Source organism: Phyllostomus discolor, chromosome 10 (genome assembly GCF_004126475.2).
Source record: "Phyllostomus discolor isolate MPI-MPIP mPhyDis1 chromosome 10, mPhyDis1.pri.v3, whole genome shotgun sequence".
Taxonomy (NCBI): domain Eukaryota; kingdom Metazoa; phylum Chordata; class Mammalia; order Chiroptera; family Phyllostomidae; genus Phyllostomus; species Phyllostomus discolor.
In genome coordinates, this window is record NC_040912.2 from 84,035,028 (window position 1) to 84,062,861 (window position 27,834).

The window sequence follows — 27,834 nt, forward strand, 5'->3', positions numbered from 1 at the left end:
AAAGGTCATGGGTCTGATCCCTGGTCAGGGCACATAGCCAAGTCGCAGGTTTGATACCTGGTCGAGGCATGACGGGGAGGCAAGTAATCTGCTTCCTTCTCACACTGATGATTCTCTCCCCTCCCCTTCCTCTCGCCAAAATCAATAAATATATCCTCAGGTGAGAATTTTTTTTAAAAAGTCACACATGACAGAAGGAAAAATTACAAATAGGCAGCTACCAGAAAAATCAATAATTATTAGAGAAAACAGATCAAGAGTAACAGACCTAAATATAAAAGCTAAACCTATATCACTTCTAAAAAAAAAAAAGGAGAAACACTTTTTGTTGGCTTCAAATAGGCAAAGATTTTAAGGTACAATGAACACAAACCATTAAAAAATATTAAAATGATTATAAATATTGAAGTTTATATTTTTGAAAGATACCATAAAGAAAATGAACATGGAAGGACTGGGAGAATACAGTCTCAATACCTGTATCTGACAATAACTTGTATAAATACTCAACTCTTGCAAGTCAATAATAAGATCAAACCCCCCAAAATTGAAAAAATCATATAAATCAGAAAGTCACAAAACACCACATACTGTATGATTCCATTTATATGAAACATCCAGGCAAATTCATACAACTATAATATAAATCTATAGCTGCCAGGAGCTGGAGGGGAGGGAAGAAAGGGAGTGACTGCTAATGATTACAGGGTTTCTACAGAGGTAATGAAATATTTTAATATTGACTAAGATAATGGCTGCACAATTTTTGACTATACTAAAAACTATTAAATAGGTGAACTGTATAGTATGTGAATTATACTCAATATCTCAATAAAACTATTATCTAAAAACAGGCAAAAGATTTAGAGATTCTTAACAGAAGACACAAATGGCCAATAAGCACATGAAAATAAATGTTAAATATCATTAATCATCAGGGAAATGAAAATTATGAGCTATTTACTACTCATTTATTAGAATGGCTAAAATTTAAATGGCTGACAATACCAAGTGTTAACAAAGATGCAGAACAACTGGAATGCTCACACATTGCTGATGGAGAGGTAAAATAGTATATCTACTTTGGAAGACAGTTTGGCAATGTTTTATAAAGTTACACACACATTTATCACAGAATCCAATAATTCCACTTCCAGGCCTTTACCAAAGAAAGCAGAAACATAGATCCACACAAAAACTTGTACATGAAAATTTATAAAAGCTTTATTTATCAAAAGCCAAAAACTGGGAAACCACCCAAATGTTCATCAATATCTGAAAGGATAAATTAATTGCAATGCAATGAAATACTACTCAACAATAAAAAGGAATGAATGATGAATATTCCAGCCTGACCAAACCTCAAAAAAAAATGCTGAGTGACAGAAGATGGTACAGGAGAACATATGCTGTATGGTTCTGTTCATATGAAATTCTAGAAAAGGCAAATCTAACCTAGACCAACAAAAAGTAGATGAGGAATTTCCTGGGGTCAGTAAACTGGGGGGTGAAGATTAACTGTAAAGGGGCATAAAGGAATGGTTCCATACCTAGATGACAGTGGTGGCTACACGGGCATACATATTTACCAAAACTTAAGAATGTACACATAAAATGGGTGCATTTTATTGTGTAAATCAGACCTCAGTGTTGACTTTTAATACATACATATACATACATACACATACGTACACACACACACACACACACACACACACGGAGCGCACGCACACATATTCCTTCACTTGGCATTCTAGTTCCAGGAATCTGTGGAAATGCACATGTGTACTCAGACATTCAATGGAACATCACTCTAATCGAATACCACACACATGTTGTTAAAAACAAGGTAGAATCACACATATTAACATGGAAGAAACCGCCAAGACACAATGTTAAGTAAAGGAAGCCAGTTAAATAATACGCGTCACATGTTCCCCTCTGTTGAAAAATATGCAAACAAGTATCATAACCACACAGCATGTGTTTACCTTTGGGGAAGACTGAAGGAGGACTTCAGACTTTACTCTGTTTTATTAGACTTCTACAAAGTCAAAGTATTCATGAATTGCTTGGGTAGTTTATAAAAACCAAAAAAGAAACAAGAAGTTGTGGTTGTTTTTTAAGAGGCGTCACAGAATTTGAGAAGGAATCATTTTATAGTCAAAGCCCAGGACAGAAGTAAGAAGAAAACAAAGGTTTAGTAAAAATATAAACACACACACAGAAACAAGAATTGCTACTTCTGATAAAACAGGGACTGGAAAGAGAAAACCCCAACTTAAACAATTACTTGTCCCCTAAGTGTGAATATGGTATCTCCTGCTCAGGAAGAGCCTTCCCAGTTTCTAAGGCATCTCTAGGTCTGCCACCACCCCTTTTAAAGGACACTTATCTTTGTTCCCACTAAACTGGGAATCTGTGTCTCATGAACACCTGTAACCTCATGCTAAGCTGACAAAGGGTTCACTTGCAGCATAAACCAAACAGTTAAAGCCCCCAAAATTCATCTACAGTTTGATTTTTACAAACTCAAATAATTCCTTCCATCCCCAACTCCCCATCAAAACTGTTTCAGAACTGGTTTGGCCAAATGCCACACCAGCTCATGATTAAGAAGGCCTACCTCCTCTACATGAGAAGAGAACTTTATGGGTGGCTTCAGAGCAGAGCTCCAGGAGTGAGAAGCAGTTACTGTACCCACATGTGGATCAAGGAGTTTCCTGTGACTTACCTTGAAAGCTGCAACTTTTCCAGATATGAAATAAGCAGATCTGATCATTCTCTTCCTGGTTAGTAATGGCTGAGGACGCAGAACCTGAACTGTCTCTTCTCTCTATAAAGAAACACCACAAAGATATATCAGCTTCCATGGAAGCTTCACTTATAGGGTTGGAGTAGTTCAAGGCACAAAGAAGAGAAATTCCTCCTCCTGTAAAGAGGATTCATTCATCTCTCTGCACAAGAAAGGTGGGCAAGCAACCCACAAAATCCTTTAATGCTTGGGATGAAAGCACTCACACATAAAGGTGGGCCCTCTGCTTTTTAGGAGCCAGGGAGCCCAAGGCCAAATAGAAGATGCCATGGGAACTCTTCTCAGCTCTGGCTGTGCACTCAATTCACTAGGAGACCTGTTTAAAGACAGACATGCCCAGCTCTGCCCCAGGCTGACTCAATCAAAACCTCCAGAGGTAGAACCTGGGGAAAACTACTATCACAAACATTGAGACAGGTTTAAGATTTCATCGGTATCTAAGGCAGTGATGACATCAGATGGCAAGTAGAAGGCTGTATTTTATAAACTGCATTTAATTTTAATAACAAATACTTCTTAATGAACTATTAGAATCAGGTACAAATACCAAGGAAAAAGCAATAAATGGAAAGCTTACTTCTCAAAATAAAATGTCAATTAACTTTAGGTTAATTATAATAATTTTAATATAACAAGGGTATGTAAGTGATTTCAAAGTTTACCTTTACTAGTAGCACTACAGTGAGCCTTTACCTAATAGTTACATTTAATGCTCCCCAGTTACCACAATTTAAGCAAGCATATAGCAAACTTTCTCTGCTTAGCATCACCTGTCATTTTGTTGTCTTCCCTTTTCTTTTCATGGGCCCATCAGACATCCAAAGGTTGGGCCTCAAATCCTGTACCTGTGGGGTCCTGGAGGTTACCTTCTTCTGTCCCCAACCCTCGCTATCAAGGCCATAATAGAAATGAATTCTTTGAGATCTGTTTAAAGCAAAACCTGACTACTTCTAGGCTTCCTGGTATTGAAAGAAACTAGCCAAAATTAATCAAAGAAAATGTAGAGGAAAAAAAAACATATCAAGGATAATTGTTAAATATAAAAATCAAGTAAGATTAGTGTGATTAGTTTCTCTGCAGGGAATGCTGACACCTAATATTTTACAGAGGGTGTCTATTAAAAATTGAACATAACTATAGCTAACAAGTGGGTCTGACTGTGCATCCCTCAGGGGAGCTGTGTCTCACAGTCACCAAGACCTAACCAGGGCCCAGGACAGTGACTAGCACCCAGCAAGCACCAAAATTTGTTGAATGAAACAATGGGGAACCCAGAATGACCAGTCAAAGTTGTGAAATGCAAGGGATACCAATGTATCATAGCCTCTGTCATGTCATTTCTCACACGACAGGGACTCAAAAAATACTTACAGAAGCCGTCTCTGCTCAGAATTCCCTCATGTACCTGTCACTAAGCCTGACATTCTTTTTAACAAAATAATTATTATCCTAGCATGCTCACTCTTTCAACAAATGCCTAAGTGCCTACTGTGAGTCGGGCACTGCCCAGGTGCCAGAGATGAGCAGTGAACAAAGCAATTTTACAATGACTAAAAACGTTCCCTGGCTGGTGTAGCTCAGTGGATTGAGTGCGGGCTGCGAACCAAGGTGTCGCGGGTTCGATTCCCAGCCAGGGTACATGCCTGGGTTGCAGGCCATGACCCCCAACAACCGCACATTGATGTTTCTCTCTCTCTCTCTCTCTCTCTCATCCTTCCCTCTAAAAAATAAATAAATAAAATCTTAAAAAAAATTCCACTTATTTTTATCAAGAAGAGGGTCAACATTAAACTATGCTTTATTCACTCATTTAAAAATAAAAATAGAATGCAATGCAAAGGATATCCCTAGAGTTGTGAAGCAGGGCATTCTTAACTTTGGGGTCCTACATTGAAAGGCAAGCTCTCCAGGGAGTTAAGGGATGACTACACAGAGACGCAGTCTCCCGTCTCAGTGCAGATCAGACCCAGCAGGAATTACTCCCTGTCAATACCAATTGGCATTTTTCTAGATTGTCTTACTTGTTTACAGCCATTTCAACTCATCTTCACAACCCCCACTAGCTAGAAAGGGATCACTAATAGCATTTTACTAAACAAAGAACAGACTTATCCAAAGGCACACATTCCATTTAAGGGCCAGCTGGAATCCAGGAGCCCCAGCCCAGGTCCTTACCAGAAGTCCTCTGTGGGCCCGGGACAGAGCTCCTATTCTTGATGTCATGAGCATTTCTGTAAATGGAAGGCAGCTTTTGCACCAGGTCTGAGCTCATGCCTAACTTCTGTAGTTTTTCCAGAATCTCAAAATTAGAGAGATTATGAGATCTCTTACAGCCTGTGCCAAATTTGCATTCACCCTGTAAAAAATACTGGCAGACATGGAGTTTGCCACATTTCGTCTGAAAGGCACAAGAGCCGTGGAGTCCATCTCCTTTGTTGTAGTGAAGGCAGATCTGTTGACAGAGGAAAAAGACAGCAGCTTAGGAAGACCTCACATGATACCATCTCCCTACTGACCAGGCTACTGGTTGGAAGACCTAGCCACTGCAATGATTCTGTCATCCACATAAGCCTCACAGCTATGAGAATATCCCTCACTCTGGAGGGATGACTGTTAACATATGCCCTTGGCTAAAATGGAAACTGAGTGGACAGCAGGCTGCTCAGAACAAGCCCCAACACTAGGAAAATCCAAAGAACTTCAAGCTGATCAAAGCTGCTCCTTCACAGGAGACATTTTAATGTAAATTGATAACAGCTCCCAACAACCTTTACACTCCATCTACATCCCTCCCCCCAGATCCACCAGCTCTCCCCTACTCAGGCCCCAGTTTCTCCTAACTCTTTATTCTACAATTCAGGGTCAAAGAGGTTCTGAGGGTTTAAAGTATCTTAGAGAAGGCCACACAGAGCCTTTATTTCTCAAGGGAACAAACAGACTCAGCCAATGTTAACTGGCTTATCCTATGTTGCAGAGCAATCTACCACATCTGGCACATACAACGGCTACTGAACTGGGTTGCTGGCAAAACTGGGACTTGAACTTGAATAGCTGCTCCTTCTGTACATTCTGAATTCCTGGAGATGCAAACTGGGCCAGAGACAACTAAGGGCCCACCCACAAAATTCACAGCTTTACACCGAGCAAGATTCAGCAGGAACCCTAACCTATGGATGGAAGCCCCAACGGGAAAAGGGCAGAGAAGGCTGCACCCTAACCTTGATTCTGCCACTTACAAGCTTCCTTGGGCAAGTCACTCACAAGCTCTGAGTTTCAGTTTTTCAACCCATAGAATGGGAATAATCCTACCTACATTGATAGGCTACTGTGAGGATTAAATGGCAAATACATAAAGTGGCTAATACAATGCCTGGAACACAGTGGGTACTCAATTCATAGTAGGGGCCCCCAACTCCAGCTGGTCATCTGATAAGGGGACTGGCCTGATAGCAGAAGTCCTGGCACAAATGCCACACCAGGTCCAAGTTTATGGTCTCAGCTCCCATTTGCTGGCACTGTGTTCTGAACCAACCTGTACACCCAAGCACACAGAGGCTACACACTCCAGACCGGTCACCTTCCAATTCATTTTTCACACTACTGACAAGAGGATGTCTCCAAAACATGAATGCCCACTCTGCAAGTACAAACCTCCCCCCACCCCTGCCCATTTCTTCCCTGTGCCACAGAAGGTTGCATGGATGAGCCTCTGCCCATCCATTTCTTTTTCTCCCCTCTCCAACCCTAAAGCCAGGTTGGGCTGATTTACATGCTGTCTCCTGACCATGCCAAGTTTCCTCCTCCTTCTGTCTCCCTCTTCCCAGACTTCATCCTTCAATCATCCTTCAGCACAGTGCAGGCATCATCTACTCCAGGACCTTTCCCCAGAACCCAAACTGTACCCCGAAGACCTGGGCGCTGACTTCTATTAGAGAATCTAAAACATCATTTCACAATTATCTGCTCACTTGTCTGTCTGACCCAGGAAACATGCCTCCTGGAAGGGCAGAAGGGGGTCTTTTATCTCCTGTCACCAGTGCCTGACCCATATAGAATGTTCAATAAACATTAGCTGAACTAAATACTAATTTTCAAAAGACAAAGGAAAAAAGTTAGTGCATATTAAATGCCAATCACTATGCTATGTAGCACCTTTTTCAAATGGATGATTTTAATTGAATAACATGGAAGCATTTTTGTTAAAATATGTCAATCTAATTTCTGTTGCCTCATTGCAGGAACAGTGTCAGAGCATCCCATATAACCTGGCTGGCCACAGGAAGGCACTGCTTCAATGTGCTGCAGAGCATCACTAACTTTGAGCCCAGCTGCTACCCTCTGAAGCCACTACCTGTTCACAAAGACCACACTCCTGCGGGATGCTCTCAGCTAACAACAGAGCATGCCATTCTGGGGAGGCCCAGGCCACCTCCAACAGCAAAGTCTTTAGCTCGGAACTTCCTATTGGCCAGGCATCAGCTTTCTTGGAAATGAGTTATAGTCAGGATCTCTCCCTGACCAGTTCCCTTCCATCCCCCTCTCCAGCCAGATATCAGACCTACATCACTGCCTGAAGGCTCACCCCAACTACTTCTGCTCACCCTCTAATAAATCTCTCACACTTCTAATCCCATCTTGGTGTCTGCTTCCAGGAGGACCCAAGTCTTACATAACCACTGCAGTGAGCATTGAAACATGTGGTTACCTTGAAGGCAACATGAGAATTCATATCAACTAAAGTTCAAAATCCTGGGTGCAACTGAATTAGTCGGTAGCACGTCACGTTCAGGTCAGCAGCCCTAGAAAGCTTCTCCACAGACCCAACTGGGTCCAGTGATAACCTGCATGGTTCTAAGTCCTGCTAGAGGGGCTAGCTGGAGTCTCTCATCTTCTCAGCTCTATAAATAATGTCTTGCTGCAGCCACTGGCCAAAGAGATTCCCCCAACCTCACAGAAGCCCCAGAAAGGAGGCACAAACTCAACCGATACAGGAGGAGGCTTCAAGGGCAAGGTCAGCCTAAGGTCACAGAGCCGGGAATTCAATCTAGGTCCCTTTCAGGAACATCCCAGTGGTCATGATGCAGGGGGGGGGGGGGGTGGTCCTTGGGGTCCTTGGTTTCTCTTCTGCCATAATATTTCCTATCTGGCCAACTTTCTGGCCTCTCTCAGTTCCTTGCTCATACACCCACCCAGTCCTGGCACTTACCTCCGGCAAAAGCCAGGGATCATTCTGCAACAAAAGCTGGCAGAGCTCACTGTAGCTGAGGTGGTCAACACCATGAGTTTTCAGCACACTCATGTTGTGGTCCGTTGTCAAGCTGTGACTGTTCTTACAGTTCTTCCTGTAGAGGAGCACACAGCTGGTGTCACAAATGAACTGTCTCTCCACAAAATTCTGATGTTAAAGTCCTAACCCCCAACACCTTAGAAGCAATTGTATTTGGAGACGGAGACTTTAGAATGGTTTTAAAGTTAAAAAAGAGGGGTTACAGGGAGGAGGACCAATCCAATCTAACTGGTATCCTTGTAAGAAGCGATTAAAACACAGACTCGAACAAAGGGAAGACAACGTGAGGACATAGGGAGAAGGTAGCCATGTATAAGCCAAGAAGAGAGGCCTCAGAAGAAAGCAACCCTTAATTAACTTCTAGCCTCCCAAACTGTGAGAAAATAAGCTTCTAGTCGTTTAAGTCCTCCGATCTGGGGTCACTTGTTATGGTAGCATGACCAAACTAATACAGCTGGTAAAAATCAGTCTTTAAGATAATTTTACAAGAACATTTTTCTCCAGTGCTTCCACTGTTTAAAGCACTGGGGAAAAACCAGCATGTCTATGCAATGATTAAACATAAAGCTTATTTACAAAGAAAGAGATGGTAATGTATGAATTCTAGAACCCAGAATATCACCTCTCAGCAAGTATGTGATGAGAATACAGGGCCACTTCCTGAAGAAGAGTCATAGCATACCAGTCACCGGATAGTTAAACAGTGGCTAAATAAATAAATGAGTGTGGATGCCTTATGGCACAGGTCTCCAACCTCTGGGTAGTGGACTAGTACCTACTGGGCCTGTTAGAAACCTAAGAAACCAGCTACACAGCAGGAAGTGAGCTTAAACGTAATGTGTTTGAACCATTCTGAAGCTATCCCCCACCCCCTGGGGTCGCAGAAAAACTGTCTTCCAAGAAGCAGGTCCCTGGTGCCAAAAAGGTTGGGGACCACTGCCTTGTGTTTATACATACTTACACACGCGAGCGCGCATGCACACGCACACGCACACACACACACACACACACCCTTGAGGCCCAGCCCTTTCTCCTCCCTCCCCCATGTTTTCAATCAACAAGCCCTTATTAAACACTCATTGTGAGCCAGGCACTGGCACCACACCCCAATGATCCAAAGACTTCAACTGACTGCCCAGGGCAACATAATCCAGGAAAATGCCTGACTCAAGCACTGCCGTAACTCATACATCATGCTTATCATGAGCATCTCAAAAGAAAACTGAACCTCTGATCAACTCCCCGACACCTCCGCCATGTCAGTAAAAGGCAAAAACTTCCCTCTTCTACAGTATAGGTCAAAAACTTTGGAGTCATCCTGATTTCTCATCTTCTCTCATCTAGTGGAGGTGAATGATATAAAGATGACTCTAAAATGGAGCAGGAAGTGCAAGATCAGCTGTGTTCAGAATACATCAGTGTGGATATGAGGGGCACCTGAGCCTGACGAACGTGGGGAAGCAAATAAGAGAAGGCCTGAGCCAAATTATTAGCATTGAGGAGGATCCAGACAAGGAGAGAAGGGAAGTACACTCTAGGCAGAGGAGCTAATAATCAATGCTGCCAGAGCCAAATATATCTAGTCATTACAATGATAGCTACTAAAACTTCTTGAGCATTTACAGTGAACTAAGGATTGCCCGAACATTTTATGAATTTAGTCCTTGAAAACTCTATGAGGTAGGTAGTATTATTATTATTGCCATTTTGCAGGTGATGGAACTGAGGCTCAGATATAAAGTAGCTTGCCCAACGTCACCCAGCTAGCAAAGAGTAAGAGCAGGCCTCGGACAAGGTAGCCTTGTCTGTGGGCTTGATCACAATGCTCACTGCCCCTAGGTACAAGATGGAAGTTGGAGACCCTTCCCAGATGTCACCAATGAGCAAAAGCAGCAGTGAGGATCTATTCTGAAAAAGCTGACCTGCAGTTCAGGAAGACCATTAGAGTTGCAGGAAAAGCATAGAAAATAAAACCAATCACATACACACTCCCTACACAACTCAAACAGTTTGAGAAGGTGTGCGCAAGAAACTCTTGTGAGAAGGAAAGAAAAAGGTGAAGAATAAAGATGTGGAGTCTAATGAACAAAATAATCTAACAAAATAGGAATGGAAGCATAGATACATAGAACAGACTGACAGCTCTCAGAGAGGAGTGGCAGGTGATGGGGGCTGGGTGAAAAAGGTGAAAGGACTGAGAAAAAAAAACACAGAGACACAGACAACAGTATGGTGATTATCAGAGGAAATGGGGGTGGGGGTGGGGGCAGTTGGAACAGGGCAAAGGGGAGATAAATGGGGGTGGAAAGAGACTTTACTTTGGGCAGTGAGTGCACAATGCAGTATGCAGGTGATGTGTTACTGAGCTGCACACTTGAAACCTGCATGGTTTTATTAACCATTGTCACCCCAATAAATTCAGTAAAAATGAGAAAGAAAACTTGGAATCATCCAGGCCTGTAAATACCAGGTGTCCAGATTTCCAGACAAGTAAAATTTAACCCCAAATTTTGGGAAGTAGCCTAAAAAGAGGGCTGCCACCTTTATCTTACCAAATACAGACATTAGCATTAGCAAGATCCACCAATTATTCCCATAATTCGATCCACCCACACACCATTTATTGTGCCCGCCTTCCTCTTCAGCTGCTGCTCCTCATTCTGCCCTGGGGTGCCTCTTCTCCACCAGTCTCTGAAGGCCCAATTTCCTCAGAGTTCCACCCTCTGACCCTACCTCAGATCTGACCCACTTCTGGAGCCAGAGCCTGTATCCCCCAACAACTCCCAAACCAGGCACACAGGGCCCTCCCTGGCTGTCCCCTCAAGAGTCAGACCTGTGGGCACACTTCAGAACAAAACCCTCTCCTGCTCGCTCAGCCTACAGTAAGAAAGGGAAGTAAGAGTCCTCTCTCAGTCAGCAACCAGAAAACTGTGCCAGCGCCTCTCTCATGTCGTCACTACACTCTCTCATCAACTTCCCAGCTCTCCAGATTTTTCACTTCCCTTCTTCTTCCCTTCTTCTTAGGGCCTTACTTGGGCCTTAGAATATTCTAATCTAGATATTTCTGAGCAGCTGCTTCCAGGCGGACAACATTTCCCAGCCCCATCTCCCCATCTAGGTGGTCCAGAGGATGCAGGTGGGAGAGTATCGACCACTTCCAGATCTGGCCCATAAAAACCTCTCTCCAACCCTCTACTGTTCATCTTCTCCGCCTGCTCCCTGGAACTGGATACACAGAACAGCCTTAAGAGCCATAGACTGAGGAAGGCAGAGTCTAGGTCAGCCAGCCTGTATTCCTGAATGACTGTTGGGATCAGGAGCCCTACCTCACACTATTGGGCCTGACTGAGCAAGAAATGTCTATTGTGTTAAAACAAACAAACAAACAAAAAACAAAAAAAAAGAAAGAAAGAAAAAAGAAGAATTCTTTTAGATGACTGGGCTAATTCCTAACAGGTCTCTGTCACATTTGCTTATAAAGAGCATCCACATCAAGATGCAGACCTGAAGACTCCTCTCTCCTGCCATGTCACAGGTTCCTCTCACCCTCAGGGCTAGGTCCAAACCTAGTCCATCCACCTCACTGAGCATCTGCTGGATGCAGAGTAGTAGACCTACCACACCCGCCAGGGCCAACAAGTGGCGCCTCCGCCTTCAGTTTTCATTCTGCTGGCGGGGGGGGGGCGGTATGCTGGGTAGGTGCTATGAGAAAAGTAACCAGGACAGTGTGATGGGGACAAAGAAAAGGGCTCCAAAAGTAAAGTGATATTGCAGCTGAGGCCAGAAGGATTCACGGAGCAAACCAGGAAAGGCATTCCAGGCAGAGCAAAGGCCACCCGGTGTGCAAAGGCTGGGAGTGTTCCAGAAACCAAAGGGCACCCTGGAGGGACAAGGCTGGACATCGGCCTGAGCCAGGTCCCCAGGGACTGCAGGGACCATGATGTGGAGCTTGCATTTTACTCCAAATGCCACCGAAGCCTCTATCGGCTGAGGGAGCCGCCGGTGGCCGTGGTGTGGCCCTCAAAGCTCTAGAAACGGACCGCGGTTGTGAGGCAGGAGACAGCCCAGGGATAGCTAAGAGGCTGCACTGCTGTTACTGGCCAGTCTAGCATCCTGGTTGCCAGCGAGCACCTTTTACCACTTAGACAGAATGAACAGTAGACCCAGGCAGGGAGAACGCTGGCAGGCTGCTGCTACTTCAGCAGTCCCGAGCCTGGCCTGATAATACTGCCCAGTGTCCAACATCACAAGAAACACTACGTTAGCAAGAAAGGAGGGAAGACCTTGAAATTCTACACAGTGTTTCCACTATCTGGAAAGAAGGCCTTGAAACTGCTTTCATCCCAGGGCCTGGAATGCGGGAGAGGGTCCCCGGTGCCCAAAGAAACAGCCCATAAAACAACTGTGGTTAATTGCCTACCTCTGCTCACTATCTGTTTTACGAGGGAGACCCTGATGCTTACAGAAAGAGCCCATAAATAACTTCGGAAAGTGGCCCAATTTCAGTTAACTGCCTCCTGTCACCTATTTTTTCTTTTTTTTTTTTTTTTTTACAACAAGATGAACAAATGGGGTCTGGAGCAAGGTAAGGATTCTGGTTAACAGACCCCCCTACACACCTACGTCTGGGCAGTCACCTCCCCTAGGAAAGCTGGCACCACCTTTACCCGTTAGTCAATATATAACTTTTTTCCCTCCTACCCCACCGCATATGCAAGACCTCAGAACAAAGGACTTGCGCGCTCGCTCTCCGCGGGGCTCATGGCTCTCTAGACGCTCTGGCCGCCCGGCCCCAGGCCGCCCGGGGGCTCGCCGCCCTGGTCTTCAGCCGCTCTTACTTGGGCCGCCCTGCTGTGCCCTGAAACTCTGCCTTTCACCCCCCACTCTACCTAGTTCCGTTCCCTTCCGTGGGGACGCATCACTACTACACTGATTACACGCGAACAGATTTGCTGAGCTGCAAGTCTTCACAAGCGTCAGCAGGAAGAACCAGGTCTTCCCCGTCAACAGCTAGGGAGCCGAGAGGCCGGAGGCGGCCTCTTTTCTTCAGGAAAGTCCTCCGCTCCCTCGGCGTCCACCCGACCCTCCCCCACCCCGCCGCCGCCCCCCGCCCCGCGCCGCACTCGTCTCCGCCTCCCAGTCGCTCAGAAGGCAGGAGCCTGGAGGGCTCGGCTCCGCCGGGTCCCCCCTTTCACACACTGCCGCGTATTCAGTGGGTGCTCAATAAATGTTCGCTGAGGAGAAGTAAGGGGGAAGGGTCACCAAATCGCCTCCCCAGACTTTAAGGACGCAAAGCGGGCCGGGAGGCGGCGTGCCCCGGGGCCCCGTCCCGCCCGACCCCCGGGACCCGCCGTCGGGCCGCGGGGCGCCTTACCCGGTCTTGAGGAACTTGCAGGCCCCCAGGACCATGAACTTGCAGAAGTGCAGCTCCCCGCAGAGGCCCAGGCAGGTGGACTTGAGGCCCTGGTGGCCGCGACACAGGCGCAGCGCCGAGACGGCCAGCACCACCCGCTCGGAGCCCGCGGCCGCGGCCGCGCCCCTCGCCCGCGTCGCCACGGCGAAGCGCCGGCCCTCCCGCAGCAGCCGCTCCAGCTTGTCGGCGCCGAAGCCGTCTCGCAGGCGGCGCCGCAGCTCCTCCGTCTCCAGGGCGCCCCCGGCCGCGCACAGCACCTGGGTCACCTCGGCGACGGCGGCGGCCAGGGCCATGGCGGAGGCGGCGGCGGCCGCGATGGGGTCGCACTGCCCGTCGGAGCGGCCGCTGGCCGGGCGGATGCCGAGCGGTGGCGGCGCCAGCGGGAAATGAAACCGAAAGCCGCCGGGGCCCGGAGGAAAAGAGAACCCCTGCTGGCTCGCCACGCCCACGGGCCCGCAGCTGAGCGGGGCCCGGCGCCTTCCGGCCTCCGCGCCCCCGGCGGAGGCGGCCGCCCAGCTGGACCACGAAATCATCCTCTCAGCCGGCAAGTCGCGGGCGGCCCGGCGGCGCCCCGGTTCGCGGGGCCCTCGGAGCGGCTGTCGGGACGCCGAGAGGAAACGCGCCTCACGGAGCCCTTCACCTCGAAGAAGCGGGGGCGACGCCCGGGAGCTCGCGTGGCCGCCTCCCCGGAGGCCGGCGCGTGCGGGAATCGCGCTTCCGCCGGCTCTGCGGCTCCTGCGTCCCGCGCGGCGGTCGAATGGGCTGCGACGCCCCCCTGGGAAGCCGGCCGAAACCGGCTCCGACGTCGGCCCGCGCCGCCCGACGCCGTGCGTCGACGGGCCCGCGACCCCCGGCCGCGCCGCGCCAGACAACTCTCACGCCCAAGCGCCGAGGGGGCCGCGGCGCGACCTGCGCCTCAGGTCCGCCCGCGAAGCCCTGCTTGTGAACGCAGGGGAGCGCACTGTTCTAGAAAAATCAGCCCGTGTCTCCCCGCTCTCTCTCGCGGAATAAAAAGTGTGTAGGGATAGGCCATTCCGATAGGGAAACCGTGCGGATGGGAGCGAGTTGTTGGAGCCGGAGAATGGCCAGGAGCATTTTCCGCGCGCGTGACCTTTGACCCAGCTCCTTTCCTCAGAGAATCCTCTAGAACTAAAAGGGGTAGTACCGAAGTTGGGCACCCGAATGTTTACGTGCGGGAGGTTGGGTACTGACTGGGTGCAAGGGTTGATCATGACCCACAAGGTTATCCAGCTTGAACAACCATGTATTAAATCTCCGTTCATTGACCGAGAAGGAAGACATCGATGACGTGTTAAGGGAGAGAAGAAATCTGGGTAGAAGTGGCGAAATCGAGAGCGAAGAGAGAATCCCGTGTGCGTGTGTGTGCATGTGTGTGTGTGTGCGCGTGCATGTGTGTGTGTAGAGATACTTTTGAGTGAGGCTGGGGAAGACGAATGCTGGGCTGCTGGCACGAAGGTTGGTTGCACGGAGGGGCCCCGAGGTACTAGGGAAGTGGAAAAAAGATAACGAAGGGTGGAAAGATTGTGTGAAAACACAGCATTATAGTAACTTGAGCATCAAATTCTACATTACCACCGAAATGTAAAAATCTAGTTAAGTGTGCGGATGAAGCGCAATAGTAACGTGAACAAATGGAAATAAATGAGGGGATGGGATGAGGGGCAGCTTTTCTCTTTGATTTGAATTGTTTTTGTGTGGAAAGTTTAATTTTTTTAAATTGTGTGAACAATTTTAATTGTGGTTTTAATACTGTACAATAAGATAATTTTTTAAAAAAGAAACATGTCAGTGAAAATGCTGGGAGCAAGGACCTCAGGAAGTAAAACTGGCCAAAAAAAAAAAAAAAAAAAAGTCAGAAGTAATGTTGTCGGAGCTCCGTGAAGTAACCCGCCCTGCAGGAACTCACTTAGCATTCAGTCAAGAGAAACAGCTGAGCTCCCACGGGCGTGGCTCCTCCACTAAAAGGAAACGCAACAGTTCGATGCCCGTCAGGGCACACGCCCACGCTGTGGGTTCTGCCCCCAGTTGGAAGAGGATTCAGAACAGAACAGAGAATAAGAAAAACCGCTGAATCTAAGCAAGCACATCAAGCTTTGTAGCATTCCACTGTACTCTAGTTCTACCTCGTCCTCTCCAGGCCTTGAGAATGAACAGCCCACGTTCCTGGAGCCTGGACCAGACCCAGAACGGAGCTGGAGCCCCTGCGAAGCCTCTGCCCCGAATAAGTCGTCACTGGACCTGTCTGGTCCCCTGGAAGAAGCCCTGGAAAGGCTGGATTTATTCCGCCTCGCTGGAACCAGCCCAGTCCTAATGGCTTCTCCCCACCGGTGGTTTACTGTTTAAATGTTCTAACATCATGACTGATTGGGACTAACATGGATAACAGTTGGGGCAAACAATAAACTAACCAAAAAGCTTAAAAGTAAAAGCTGAAGAAGGAGATGCTTGTTGGGGCTTTGCAAAGCTCCCATAGCTTTGAGAGTCTGTGAGAAGGCTGTGAGAAGGCCACATGCGTGCCTCACAGTGGGCTCTCATTATTTGGGGTAGTGGGAGTTGTATTCTATAAAATCACCACGAGCACTGAATTAGAGAATGCTAAATCACTGCTCCTCGTGAGGTGCAGGGTGAAGCTCCTGTGAGCATCTGCTCACATTTTTTGACAATATGTCAACGAGGTTTGACAACACACAACCTCGTTATATGTGTGTTTCTGTTTAAAGACACCAGTGTGTTTTGTCGATTCATTAACATTGAACCCCCATCACTATAGCTCGTGCCTGAACGAAGCTCACCTAACGTACGATTTTCTCTATAGGGCACATCACAGCCTGTTTGCTCTTAGGAACACCTGACAGCTCCTCAGCACAATGCCTGGGGGTCATTTTAAACAGTGAAGTTAACCAACAAAAGGCCAAAAAATGTGAAAAGCATGCACTAAAATAGACCACAAAAAGAACACTTGTTTACCGGGTGGGAGGTGAAACAAGAGGCAGAATGTCCCCTCTGTGTGTGTGGGTGTGTGTGTGTGTGTGTCCTTGAACGATCACGAAAGTACACACAGAGATTTGGGTTACGAGTAAATTTTATTGCATACACACATTTGCAAATACAGAATCTGTGAATAAGGAGGGTAGACTATAAATACTGCTCAGTGTGTGTCCCTCCTCTGGGCTCTGAGATCCCTGTACCATCACCCACCAGGCATTAGCGAAGTCCTTCCGGGGAGCAGGTTCAGGGGCAGAAGGAAAGCCCCAAGCCCGCCTGGCTCTCTGAACCCGCTGCACCTGGGCGAACTGGCTCCATAGCGAAGCTTGCAGATGGGCGCACAGACAGGGTAAAAGGATCCAAAAGCACCTGGGCCCAGCTGTATCCACAGCACACTCTGGCTGGGGTAACGGGAACATCACTGATGGGCAGAGGTAATGCCCACAGAGGGAAGAGGAAGTCTGCACTGCTGACAAGGCTCGACACAGGGCGGGGGACAGCACGTGACCCCACACCAGGCTGCAATGCCATCACAGTGCTTTCACAGTGCTAGCTAGACGCTAGCACAGTGCTTTCTCACCCCCTCCTCTGATGACAGAAGGGGACCTGGCTTATTCCCACTGACCTCCCCAGAGCCTAGTCAGTACCTGGCATCAGTAAACATTTGAGAAAGCTAAGTCAGCAAATGTCACCCACAGGGAACTATATTCATCCCTGGGGATTTGCTCTGGACACGGCAGGGCTAGGAGCCTTGCCCCCCAGCTTCATCTGGTCTAAGGCCAAGGGATCATCTCAAGGATCGTAAACTGGCCAATGACTGTAAAGGAGCACATTTCTTATGTGCTGGGCACAACTGATCTGGTCCAGGGATTCTGAGCAGATAATATGGTAGTGAGAAAAAAAATTTTTTTTGAAACATGGAATTACAAACGTGACTGAGAGTTATTGTTTGTGTATGACGTGACCCAGTTGTGTTATGGGCTGAACTGTGTCCCCCTTCAAAGTTCAGATGTTAAAGTCCTAACCCTGAATACCTCAGAATATAACTATATTTGGGTACAGGATCTTTTAAGAGATAGAATTAAATTAAAATGAGGTCATGAGGGTGGGCCTGAATACAGTATAACTGGTGTCCTTATAAAAAGAGTCCATTTGGATACACACTGAGGGAAGACAATAGGAGAGACACAAGGGAAGATGGCCACCTACAAGTCAAGGAGAGAGGCCCAGGGTAGATGCTTCCTTGTTAGCCCTCAGACAGAATCCACCCTGCTAACACCTTGGTCTCCAACCTGTAGCCTGGAGAGTGCTGAAAATACAAATCTGTCAGAGACTTGGCTTGGGGCAACTGGTGCATGATGCAGTGTGCTGATGTTTTGCTGAGTTGTGTCCACTTGAAACCTGCATGGTTTTGCAAACCAATGTCAGCCCAATTTAAAAAAATCTGTTTAAGCCACTCAGTCAGTGGTACTTTGTTAGAGCAGCCCTAGCAAACGAATACCAGTAGTTACCCCCCAAACCAAAGAGAATAGGCACACCTTTACCTCCCGCTGGCAAAACCTCAGAAGGGATCCCTCTCTGAAGTGTCATCAAAGTCCTTCCGAACCCCACAGACTGGCTGAAGTCTACCTTCAACCCCCACCTCCAATGTTGTAACTGACTGATGCTCTATTCTTAACTGTTACTAATCAGACTTTGGGAGGATCACTGCTGCTGGTTACTGCAGACTATGAAGGCTGTACCCTGGGTGAACCCCTGAGCAACTCCTTCCCTGCACATCAATCACATTGCCCAGGAATTAGAACAGCCAACAGCATCCACGAAGGGTCCCGCTTGATAGCTCTGAAAATGCTGCTCAGTGGAATCTAGCAACTCAGGAAGCTCCTGTTCCTTTACCTTAGGTATAAATATCCTTTCATAATTCGGTACCACCTAATTAATCTGTTTTGTAGTTTTATAGATTAACGGTTACTATATTCTGTATTAAAGCAAGCACACCTATATAAAGTTTACAAAGCAACTACAATACCATTTTGTTTTACGTTCCAAGTGAGCTATATAATCACATAATTTAGGTCATTAAAAACCTATTCTAAGTGTCGCAGGTTCGATTCCCAGCCAGGGTACATGCCTGGGTTGCAGGCCATGACCCCCAGCAACCGCACATTGATGTTTCTCTTTCTCCCTCCCTTCCCTCTCTAAAAATAAAATCTTTAAAAAAAAACACCTATTCTAGCTTCCTTTCCTTACTGTAAAGAAACTTAAAAACTCTGTGTTGATGAGTTTCTACAGAGCTTAATAGTTGACAGAAAATGGAATTCTCAAACTGTATAGGCTTCTTTTCTCATTGTTCTTTTATCTTTTACCTCGTCCCTTCTAATCCCCCCACCCTGCCCCCGCACCCTGCATCCCATCCCCTTGTCAGAGAGGGAGGGAGAGGGGGAGAGAGAAAAAGAGAATGAGAATGAGGCTTCTTCCTCGTTATCTGGGTTGCTTCCTTTACCAGAGCCGTGGGGGGAGAGTGACGCCAGTAGAGGCTGCAGTGTGGGAAGGGCAGCGGCAGAGCAGCTACGCCGTCCTACGGGGCCGGGGCCAGTGGAAGGGGTGCAGGAGCCACGGCCTAGCTCTGCGACTTCAGGAACTCAGGCTCATGTATTCTAACAGTATCACGTGTCTCTTGTTTATAGCTAGTTCTTCATTAGAAGGTGGGATCCTAGAAGATGAACAGCATTCTTGCATTATGTGCCCAGCCCCTGGGAAAAGGACAGACTCAAACTTCAGCTGAGTGAAAGAATTTCAATCCAAAATGGATGCCAACAAGTAAACTTTTAGACTATAAATACCATTCCTAAAGACCATCTATTCCTTCTTAATAATTGAAAGTATAACAATTAAAAATGAGAGAAAAACCATTCACAAAAAAAGTAACATGGCCTTTAGACTTTTTATTAAAATCTTAGTTCTACTTATTTGCTAATTGGTGTGAAGCTGGACATGTTATTTATCGTCTCTGGCCTCAGTTCCACCTGCAGGATGGGTAATTACCCGCCTTGTCAGGTTGTGAGGGAGAAATGAAAATATGCCATGTCTACAGTAAGTATTCAAATGGAAAATAAAGATGATGAGGGTTTCTATTCAAAAGCCTGTCTGCAGCAAAGCACCCAACACTTCCAACTCTAAAATTAGGGGTGTGTGACACCCCACGTTCCACAGTCTCACTGCCTGGTGGAAACACAAAGGTCAGGCTAAGGTCTAAGGAGTTAGGTCCTGAAAATCAATCCCTAACAGATGAGCTTGATGATGAAGGGCAAACATCCCACAGGGCGACAGGTGGTGTGTGGGTTTTTACAAAAGGAACAGATTTGTTTGGGTTTAGCGTTCAATCAGCTGGAATAAAGCAGGCCAGGAAGAAAGAGGTGTGAACACACTTAGGGCACCACTCCTGTCACAGCTGTTGAGGTGCAGTTCAGTGGGTGCACTCTGGACCACCCACTCTTTTGCAGGTGTTAGTAAATAGGAAGAACAGAGGCGGCTGGTCCTTCTGTCGCCTTGGTTTCCATGAATCTGCATCTGGGCTTCTTGTCCAGAGCAGACCCTCCACCCATTTCCTGCCCCCTCCCAGGCTCCTCTTCGGCCCTGAAGTACTGGCTCCAGTGCTCCTCCCTCCTCTGTCACTTAGGTGCCCAAGGCAGGGCCTCACCACCCTCAGCCTGCCCCAGACCTGGCTCTCAGACCCCACGAAAGCACTGTGTCCAAGACGAACTCATCTCCCTGAACTTGCACTTCTACGCCCACTTTCCCTAGGCAGCCGGGTCACAGCAGGCTTCTTTCTCCCGGGCGTTTCACAGATACCCCACACTCCTGCGGGACTGGGGCTTTGTCTAGTCCACTCCTGTAGCTCCAGTGCTCGAACGCCTGGTGCACCGCAGGTAGGTGCTCAGCAAATATTTGTGGGGTGCCCAGGCCGGGCACGACAAATGCTCTTACGTGCCCACCAGTGTGGCACCCGCCCCCACATCCACGATATAACCTCATCTGGCCAATGACCCTTTTGTCTTCCTTCTTCCCCTTCACCAATTAGCTTCCCCAGCAATGCATCTAATAAATAATATGACACATTACTTTTCACAGTTAAGTCTTCAGAAAGAGTAAGGAGCCTAAGTTTGATACAGGTTTTTACACACTCCAGTAATTCTCTCGTGTTCAATAAATAGAAAAAGGGAACAGAAAGTCAGAATTGGATATAGAATTCAAATTTTTTTCTTTCAAAGACACATTTTATACAATTTTCAACATTTATACTTTCAAACAAAATGAGCCAAAAATACACCGAGCGCTAAAAAAATCAAAACAGAAGTAATACAATTTTAATTTCAATATTTTAAAATACAGAAATTGGAAAGTAAGAATACCAAATACAACTTGAAACAAGTCACTTTCCTCCCCTCTAATAACCAATGTAAGCTATTTAAAGACTTACAAATTTAAAACAGAAGCAAAATAAATACTGTACACTTTCCCTGCCTGCAGGCAAAAGATGGGAAATACTGTTATGAATCAAAAAAAATGCTCTTAAAGCTTCAGCATCCCACTTCCCAGCCACACCCCACTCTGTATTCGCACAGTGTGCTTCTGGACTCCAAGGACACACATGTGCACACACACGGACTGCCTACACAAACAGACAAGACACCACTCTGCAGACACCCCAAATAAGAGAGGGTAACAGTCACTGTGGACCACGGGCATTAAAAATCAGTTAAGGAAAGTCAGTCAGGCTAGCAAAACATTACTACAAAACTAATAAATACCATAGCCAACAACTGTCCCCTTTTCAAATTTCACAGATTGGAAACCCCTAAAATCAGTACTACCCCACCGTATCACCTCCCTCTACCCCCATCCCCCCCAAAAAACCTGCTGAAGCACTGGCAAAGTTAGACATTTCACAGCAAATGTGAAAACTCCTTTTATATAATCTCTTCAAATGAACCTTTCACCCTCTTTCCACAGCATGAAACTGTTATGGCTTAATTTATAGTAAAAGTAGAAAAGTCTTTTGGGAAGGAAATACACCTGCGAAGTTGCACGTGCATTTCCTCATCAGTGCTATTTCTTACCTAACAACTGCATGACTTGCGTTTGCAGTCAGAAGCTGTTTTGGAAAAACTGAGGTTATAGATTTTGATTCAGTCTAACCATAAATGTAAGGCCCTTAGTTTGGTTTAGGTTTCTTTTGCAAGATAAAATAACCTTGGGGTTCACGTAGCAAGTGGCCCCGTAGGTCCCTGACTATAATGTGGAAGTTATATGCATGCTTTGTAAAAATAAGAGGTTACTTATGAATCTTCGGGGGAAGAAATGACTCTAGGCAAAGTATGAACTCCTCATTACACACACTCCACTTAATGCTGATTAACTGTTACCAACCAAAATCTACCACAGAAATATGAGTACGTCCGGGTTATTTTATTCCTGCAAAATATTATATATTCCAGCACTTATGATCATTGTTTTGGTGAAAAATATTAGGGGAAAATAGCTTGACACTTTGAAAAGGAAATGGCCGAACTAAAACTGAGTGGAGGCAAGGTTTACCTTTATGATTAAGTTCCACTTAGGACTGCTTTCTGAAATAAGGAAAAGTGAGTTCAGAATGTCACTGGTCTTGCATAGGTAAGCTACTTGGAGGTCAAGGGCTACGTGGTAGCCAGGGTTTATTAGTGAAATAGTGCAGAGCAGATCAGCCTGTTGGAAGAACCACTGAATACAATTTCAAAAGGGGTTGAACAAAAACCTGGGTGTTGCACTTGTTAAGACAAAGCTTTAGGACACTAGAGAGGGCACTGAGGGTGAGAGGGAGGCTCTGCACAGGTAAAGGAGTACTATTTTCCCCTGTCCACCAGGAGAGGAAAAATAGTATTAAAGGAGAAAACCACAAACACGATAAGCTAACTGCTTTGGAAATAGGCATTTGCTTCTTCATGACTTTAATTTTTAAAATTCTGCTTATGTAAGGGATATAAAATATCTGACTTTTATGGCATGGTGCTCACTGACTGAGGAACAAAATAAAATAAGGGTAGGGCTTTTAGTAAGGCTACAGTAGGAAAATTACAGGAGGTTACAGTAGGAAAATTACTTTAGTCCAACAGCAATGTAGTGAGTATATTTCCTTTCCTTTCTTTCCACCTGGCTTCTAGTGAGCCCAGCAACATCATGCTCCACAGGACGAGAGGAGGCTGCACAGCGTCACAGAGCAGGGGCTGTGGCAGGAAGCGCGGTCCCAGAGGTCTGGGATCCACTGTGACCCCAGGCAAACCACTGCCCCATCCGGGTTTCGTCTCCTTTATTTACTGGCAACACATTTTTCCTAATGGTCTGATGCTCAACCTTCTCAAGGCGGCTTTAGATGAGGGTCTAGAGCATCTATCTGCAAATGACTAGTGATCTTTAGCTTCTCTTTTTGGAGGGAGCAATTAGCTTAAAACCTCATGAGAAAAGTGAATTTTTGAAAATTGATCAGATTGACATAATTAAGCTTTCACCTCAATGTGAAATCATAAAATGCCGATACACTGCCAGAGTTACTCCTGGCAGTGGTACACTGCCAGAGTTCATTCATGAACTCTTTGGGGAATGTCTTGCCACTACAGAAAGCATCTCTTAAGAAAAGTGAGAAGAATCTTTCCCTTTGAGGATGTCCCATCACATCTCCTTTCCTACACGGCCACAGTGGTTTCTCGCTCCGCCCAGCGAGCCATGCTGGTCAGCCACACTGAGCTGTCTTTGTCGACTCCCATCTCTGGATCCACCTTGTCTTACCCCCTGGGTCCAGGGGTTGTTGCTAAGTTATCTGAATTCCATGACATTTTCCCTTTCTCTAGTGCCTGAAGGGTAAGCAGACTGTGGAGCAGTACCATCCTAACTCCTCTTTGAGAAAAACCTAAAACTATCTTTCAATTATCTTATGTCATCTTAATGATCACTTGAGGATAAACATTACTTAATTGAGGATAAATATTACCACTCTTCTCTATAAACGATTTCACTTTTCTTTCACTTCAAGCACTAATTTTGATAATAATTCAGCACCTTGTTAGAGGTTCTTCAGATTTTTTAGGTAGCATGCTCTGGGCATATATTTGATATAAAACAAATTTTATGAGAAATAACAGTTTTAATTTTAAAATGCATATTAATGTGCATTTGTTAATTATCCATTGTAACTTAAATAATGATACATTAACTGCAAGTATGAAGTGTTAATAGATTAAGGAATGCTTTTCTATGTTTTTCATAACTGCATTTTTATCCAAAATAAAAAATGAGAAAACTAAGACCCAGAAAGAATAAGTGGCTTATTCAAGGTCACACAGCTGATATAAAAATGGCAGAACTTAGACAAAAATCCAGGTCTTCTGCTCCCTTCCAGGCTCAGCCATGACCCTCTACTGCCAACATTAAATTATTAACCTTTAAAGTGTTCTTTAAATTTTAAAAATTAAAATATGTTTACTTCCACATCTACATAGCATAGTATATCTCAGTTGAAACTAATGAAGTTATGCTTTCTGGAAATGAATGGGCCCTCTTTTGCTTAAGTTCACTTAGAAGTTAAAATAATACTGCCTATTTCCTGGAGAAGATACCTGCAAGGGCAGAGACCACACTTCAACTTGACATTCCCCTACAGTACTAAGTAGTGCTGGGCACAAAGTAGGTGTTTGATAAATACCTGCGCATCTCATAAGAATAAATACAGTAGAGTTCATTAAAAAGGCAATAATTGGAATTATTAAAAAACAGAACAGTATCCAAGGTAAGTATTTAAGTAGTAATAAAGATGGGCTTGTTTTCCCTCTGAGTTTATAAGATGATTTCAGTCAGAATTTTCAGTTTTGTATGCTTTAAAAATTAACTGATGCTTATGAAGTTCACTGTATTTCTAGGATACTAAACTATTACAAATGCCAGCCTGGTACTGTTTACATGGTTAATCAATACTGGAGCATTATCTTATGTGACATTAGGAGTTACAGTACAGTGGATAGTAGGTTAACAGAAGTTACTTATTTGAACCAATACAGGAAAATTATTATCTACTATTACAATTAAAATTGCATCCATTAAATCATAATTGTTTTACATATTTGTATTTGCTTATAACTAGCTAAATGCCACCACTGCTGCCTTCCTAAGCTGCAGGATCTGTATCTGTGCAGTAGTATTGTTCATAAATGAGACTGAGGGAAGGACAGAAGGCTGTAGAGTCCGGGCATGGCGGCACAAACCTCAGGGTTCAGTCATTCCCACGAGATAAAGGGATGCACCAGAGCCAGGAACTTCATGCGACTAGGAAAGTCACTGGATCTTGGTTAAGGCCGCCTCGGCCCCCAGCGGCTGCGGAGGCCAGTGGTGCAGTACGGAGCAGATCTGAGTTAATGCTGGGTGAGATAGTGTAACGGACTGACAGTGGGGACTGAGTTTTTACCAGTTCAGAAAAAGATACACGTATTCGTTTGTTTTAGTGGTTATATGTATTACCTTACTGAAAGCTTTTTTTTTTTAACTTAGCCAGTTAATGGGCTAAAATTTCCAAAAACGAATCCACAGCACCCTTACTTCCAAGTTCCGCACACTGTCTACTTAAAATTAGTATTTACTGGCCTGAGTACAGCAGGTGAACACTGGCCACAATTTTAACTCACAAAAATAAATTGTTTTAATTTTTATAGATGAAGAAAAAATCAGGTAGTTAGAAACACTGATACCTGTGAAAAATGTAAAGAAAACAAAAAATGGACCCAGATCACGATCTGACTGAAAAATAAATTACAGCTCTTATTTCTTAAACCACAACAAAAACATATTCTATAAACACACAAATGGTGTCTACAGAAAACCAAAACGTCACAGTAATGTACTGTGTGGGGAAGGTGGGCGAATCACTCAAACGCCGACTTCTGCCATTGTGAGAGCCAGTCACCAAGTAGCTGGCTGCGCCCACCTTTTAACCAGTCTTGGCACAGTGCAGAGAGTTCAAGCGGGCTGCTCACAGACAGTTAGGATTTCTGCAAAAATTCTTCCTGATGCCCAGACAGGACCCAGACTTTGATCCAGTCACTTGGACCAAAAAGGCTATTTCGTATTTATTCCATGAAATATTGGAATGAAGACGGAATAAGAAATATCTCTTTGAAAGTACACATTTGAATGCAATTGTGAAAAATGATGTTATAGTTTTTTTCTTCCTTAACACTACACATGATATTAAATATAGAAGAGAAAGTCCTGCTACTTGCTGAGTAAAAAAAAAAAGAATATCATAATATGGCCATATTTATTCTCCATAAAAATAAATTTGATCTTATTTGCCTATATTTTCTTTGTAGGAACTTGTATAATGCTCTATTGTCAGAATTGGCAATATCCCCACCTTCTGCCCCGCCCCCCAAAATCACTTATTTTTAAGCCACGTGAGGGAAAAAGGAAAAATATTCGCTATTATTACCAACTGACATTTAGTAAAAATTGTGCATAAAGGAGATACGTGATAACTTCAAAGGTCAACCTGAACTCACTATGCACTGGCTAAGTTAGGACAGAAGGAAGAAACTGCAAGAAGCACCCATTTTACTCCAAATCCATGTCTTAAATAATTCTTCAGAAGGTTAAGAAATAAACTAAACAAACACACAAACACACACACACACACATCCCAAAACATCTACTCCAACTGCTTGCTTCTACACAATTAATATAATATAGGCCTATTATATTACGGCTTATTATGCAGAGTTGAATAGACTAAGTCAAATCTTATTTTCCAACAAGTTAGGTACACAGAATAAACGTGTCATAAAATATAACCTTTGTGGCAAGTGTTGGTCCTGCCCCCCAACACCAGCAGTATGAAGAAGGCCCTCTGTAGTTACAAATGCATTTGAAAAACTAGAAATATGACAATTTAACCAAACTTAGAATACTTTTCCCACAAACAGGAGAAAGATATTAAAGCTGTTCTCTTTGGGACCTAGGTCATCAGCAGAAATGAAAATGCAAGAAGCCTTTCTGATATTTAGGGAAAAACTGCAATGTCCAACGAAATAAGAAACATGGGCTCTTTTCCGTAGCTCTTACACATTGGCTGTGAGAGTGTTTCCCTGCAAAGAGAAGAGTCTTGTGTCGTCACAAATGTCCAGAGTGCAGAGGGGGAAGGCGGGATATATAAGGTCATCAACCTGGATAACAGTATGCACCTTGGATGTTAGCAAAAGCGAAGCTAATAGCTTATAAAAAACATGAAATATATAAAATAAAATGATTTTCATATACATCTTAATTTAAAATAATTAATGCATCAAATCCCTGTTTAAGACTTTAACCTGAATATCAAATTTAAGAGTCTAGACTAGTTACTGTTACCGTGGCTCTTCCCCACATGTAACACCCATACTATCAAAAATAATTTAAAAACCTTCACATTCTTAAATCTAAATTAGTGAGATATTTCTCCAGAAATCTTCCAAATAAATAGCTTTAAAAAGAAAGAATTTAAAAGCTGTTAACTTTAAAAAAAAATCTGTTAAATAAATTATTGATAATTCTTTACCCTACCACTGAAAATAAATCAAGATACTACCAACAACAAAATGAAATTCAAGCCCTGACGAGAGACCCTTTTCAGTTCGAGGTCTCCTTTTAAGGTTCTACCCTCCTTCTTCCTCTCCCCCACCAGGTCCGAAATGGTTATTGCTGAGTGGGTGTGGCACAGTGAGAATGCAGCATCAGGTTCATCTTGTTCTTCGGGCAGTGTTCTCTACCGGACATGCGCGGCGGGAGCTCCGGGCTCCCACACCCCGAGACTGGTCTCCAAAAGGAAGAGTGGCCCCCACAGCAGCTCCGTCACACAAAAAAACGTGCATGGCCATTTCTGTTCAACTTAAGGATCTTCCCAAGACGTTGTTTGGCTGTCGCCATTCCTTTTTTTGGACGTTTGCCTATAAAACACCAACAATCTTGTAAGTAATGATGAAGTTATACTTGGTCCCCAGGACCTGGAAGACTCAAAGGGAGGGCTGTGTGGTAAGCAAGGCTTTCAGGTGTTCCGAACGGGCCACGCCACACTCCTGGGTTCCACTGCTTAAACCCTGCGGTCTCTTCGCAGGAGGGATAAGGCCCCCCTTCTCCTCCACAGGACTTCCCCGGCCCTCTCGATCTGACCCCACCCACCTCTTCAGCATCCGCAGCACTCTGTGCTTCAGCAGCGTCGTGAACCAGACTGAAGTGCTGCTTCTCCCATTCGTGCTC

General features: G+C 45.1%; 2 protein-coding genes across 2 annotated transcripts in view; both read right to left on the bottom strand.

Annotated features, from left to right (window-relative positions):
• PARP12 (poly(ADP-ribose) polymerase family member 12) overlaps positions 1-14,380 on the bottom strand; it is a 34,523-nt gene extending 20,143 nt beyond the window's left edge. Inside the window, exons 1-4 of the mRNA XM_028526195.2 lie at positions 13,477-14,380; positions 8,022-8,157; positions 4,991-5,267; positions 2,735-2,836 (exon numbers count right to left, since the gene is read on the bottom strand). Of these exons, the coding sequence (XP_028381996.1) occupies positions 2,735-2,836; positions 4,991-5,267; positions 8,022-8,157; positions 13,477-14,048 (1,087 nt within the window). The 5' untranslated portion in view covers positions 14,049-14,380. The remainder of the gene's footprint in view (positions 1-2,734; positions 2,837-4,990; positions 5,268-8,021; positions 8,158-13,476) is intronic.
• Positions 14,381-20,758: 6,378 nt separating this feature from the next.
• KDM7A (lysine demethylase 7A) overlaps positions 20,759-27,834 on the bottom strand; it is a 71,372-nt gene continuing 64,296 nt past the window's right edge. The window contains exon 20 of the mRNA XM_028525921.2: positions 20,759-27,524. Coding sequence (XP_028381722.1) covers positions 27,430-27,524 — 95 coding nt within the window. The 3' untranslated portion in view covers positions 20,759-27,429. The remainder of the gene's footprint in view (positions 27,525-27,834) is intronic.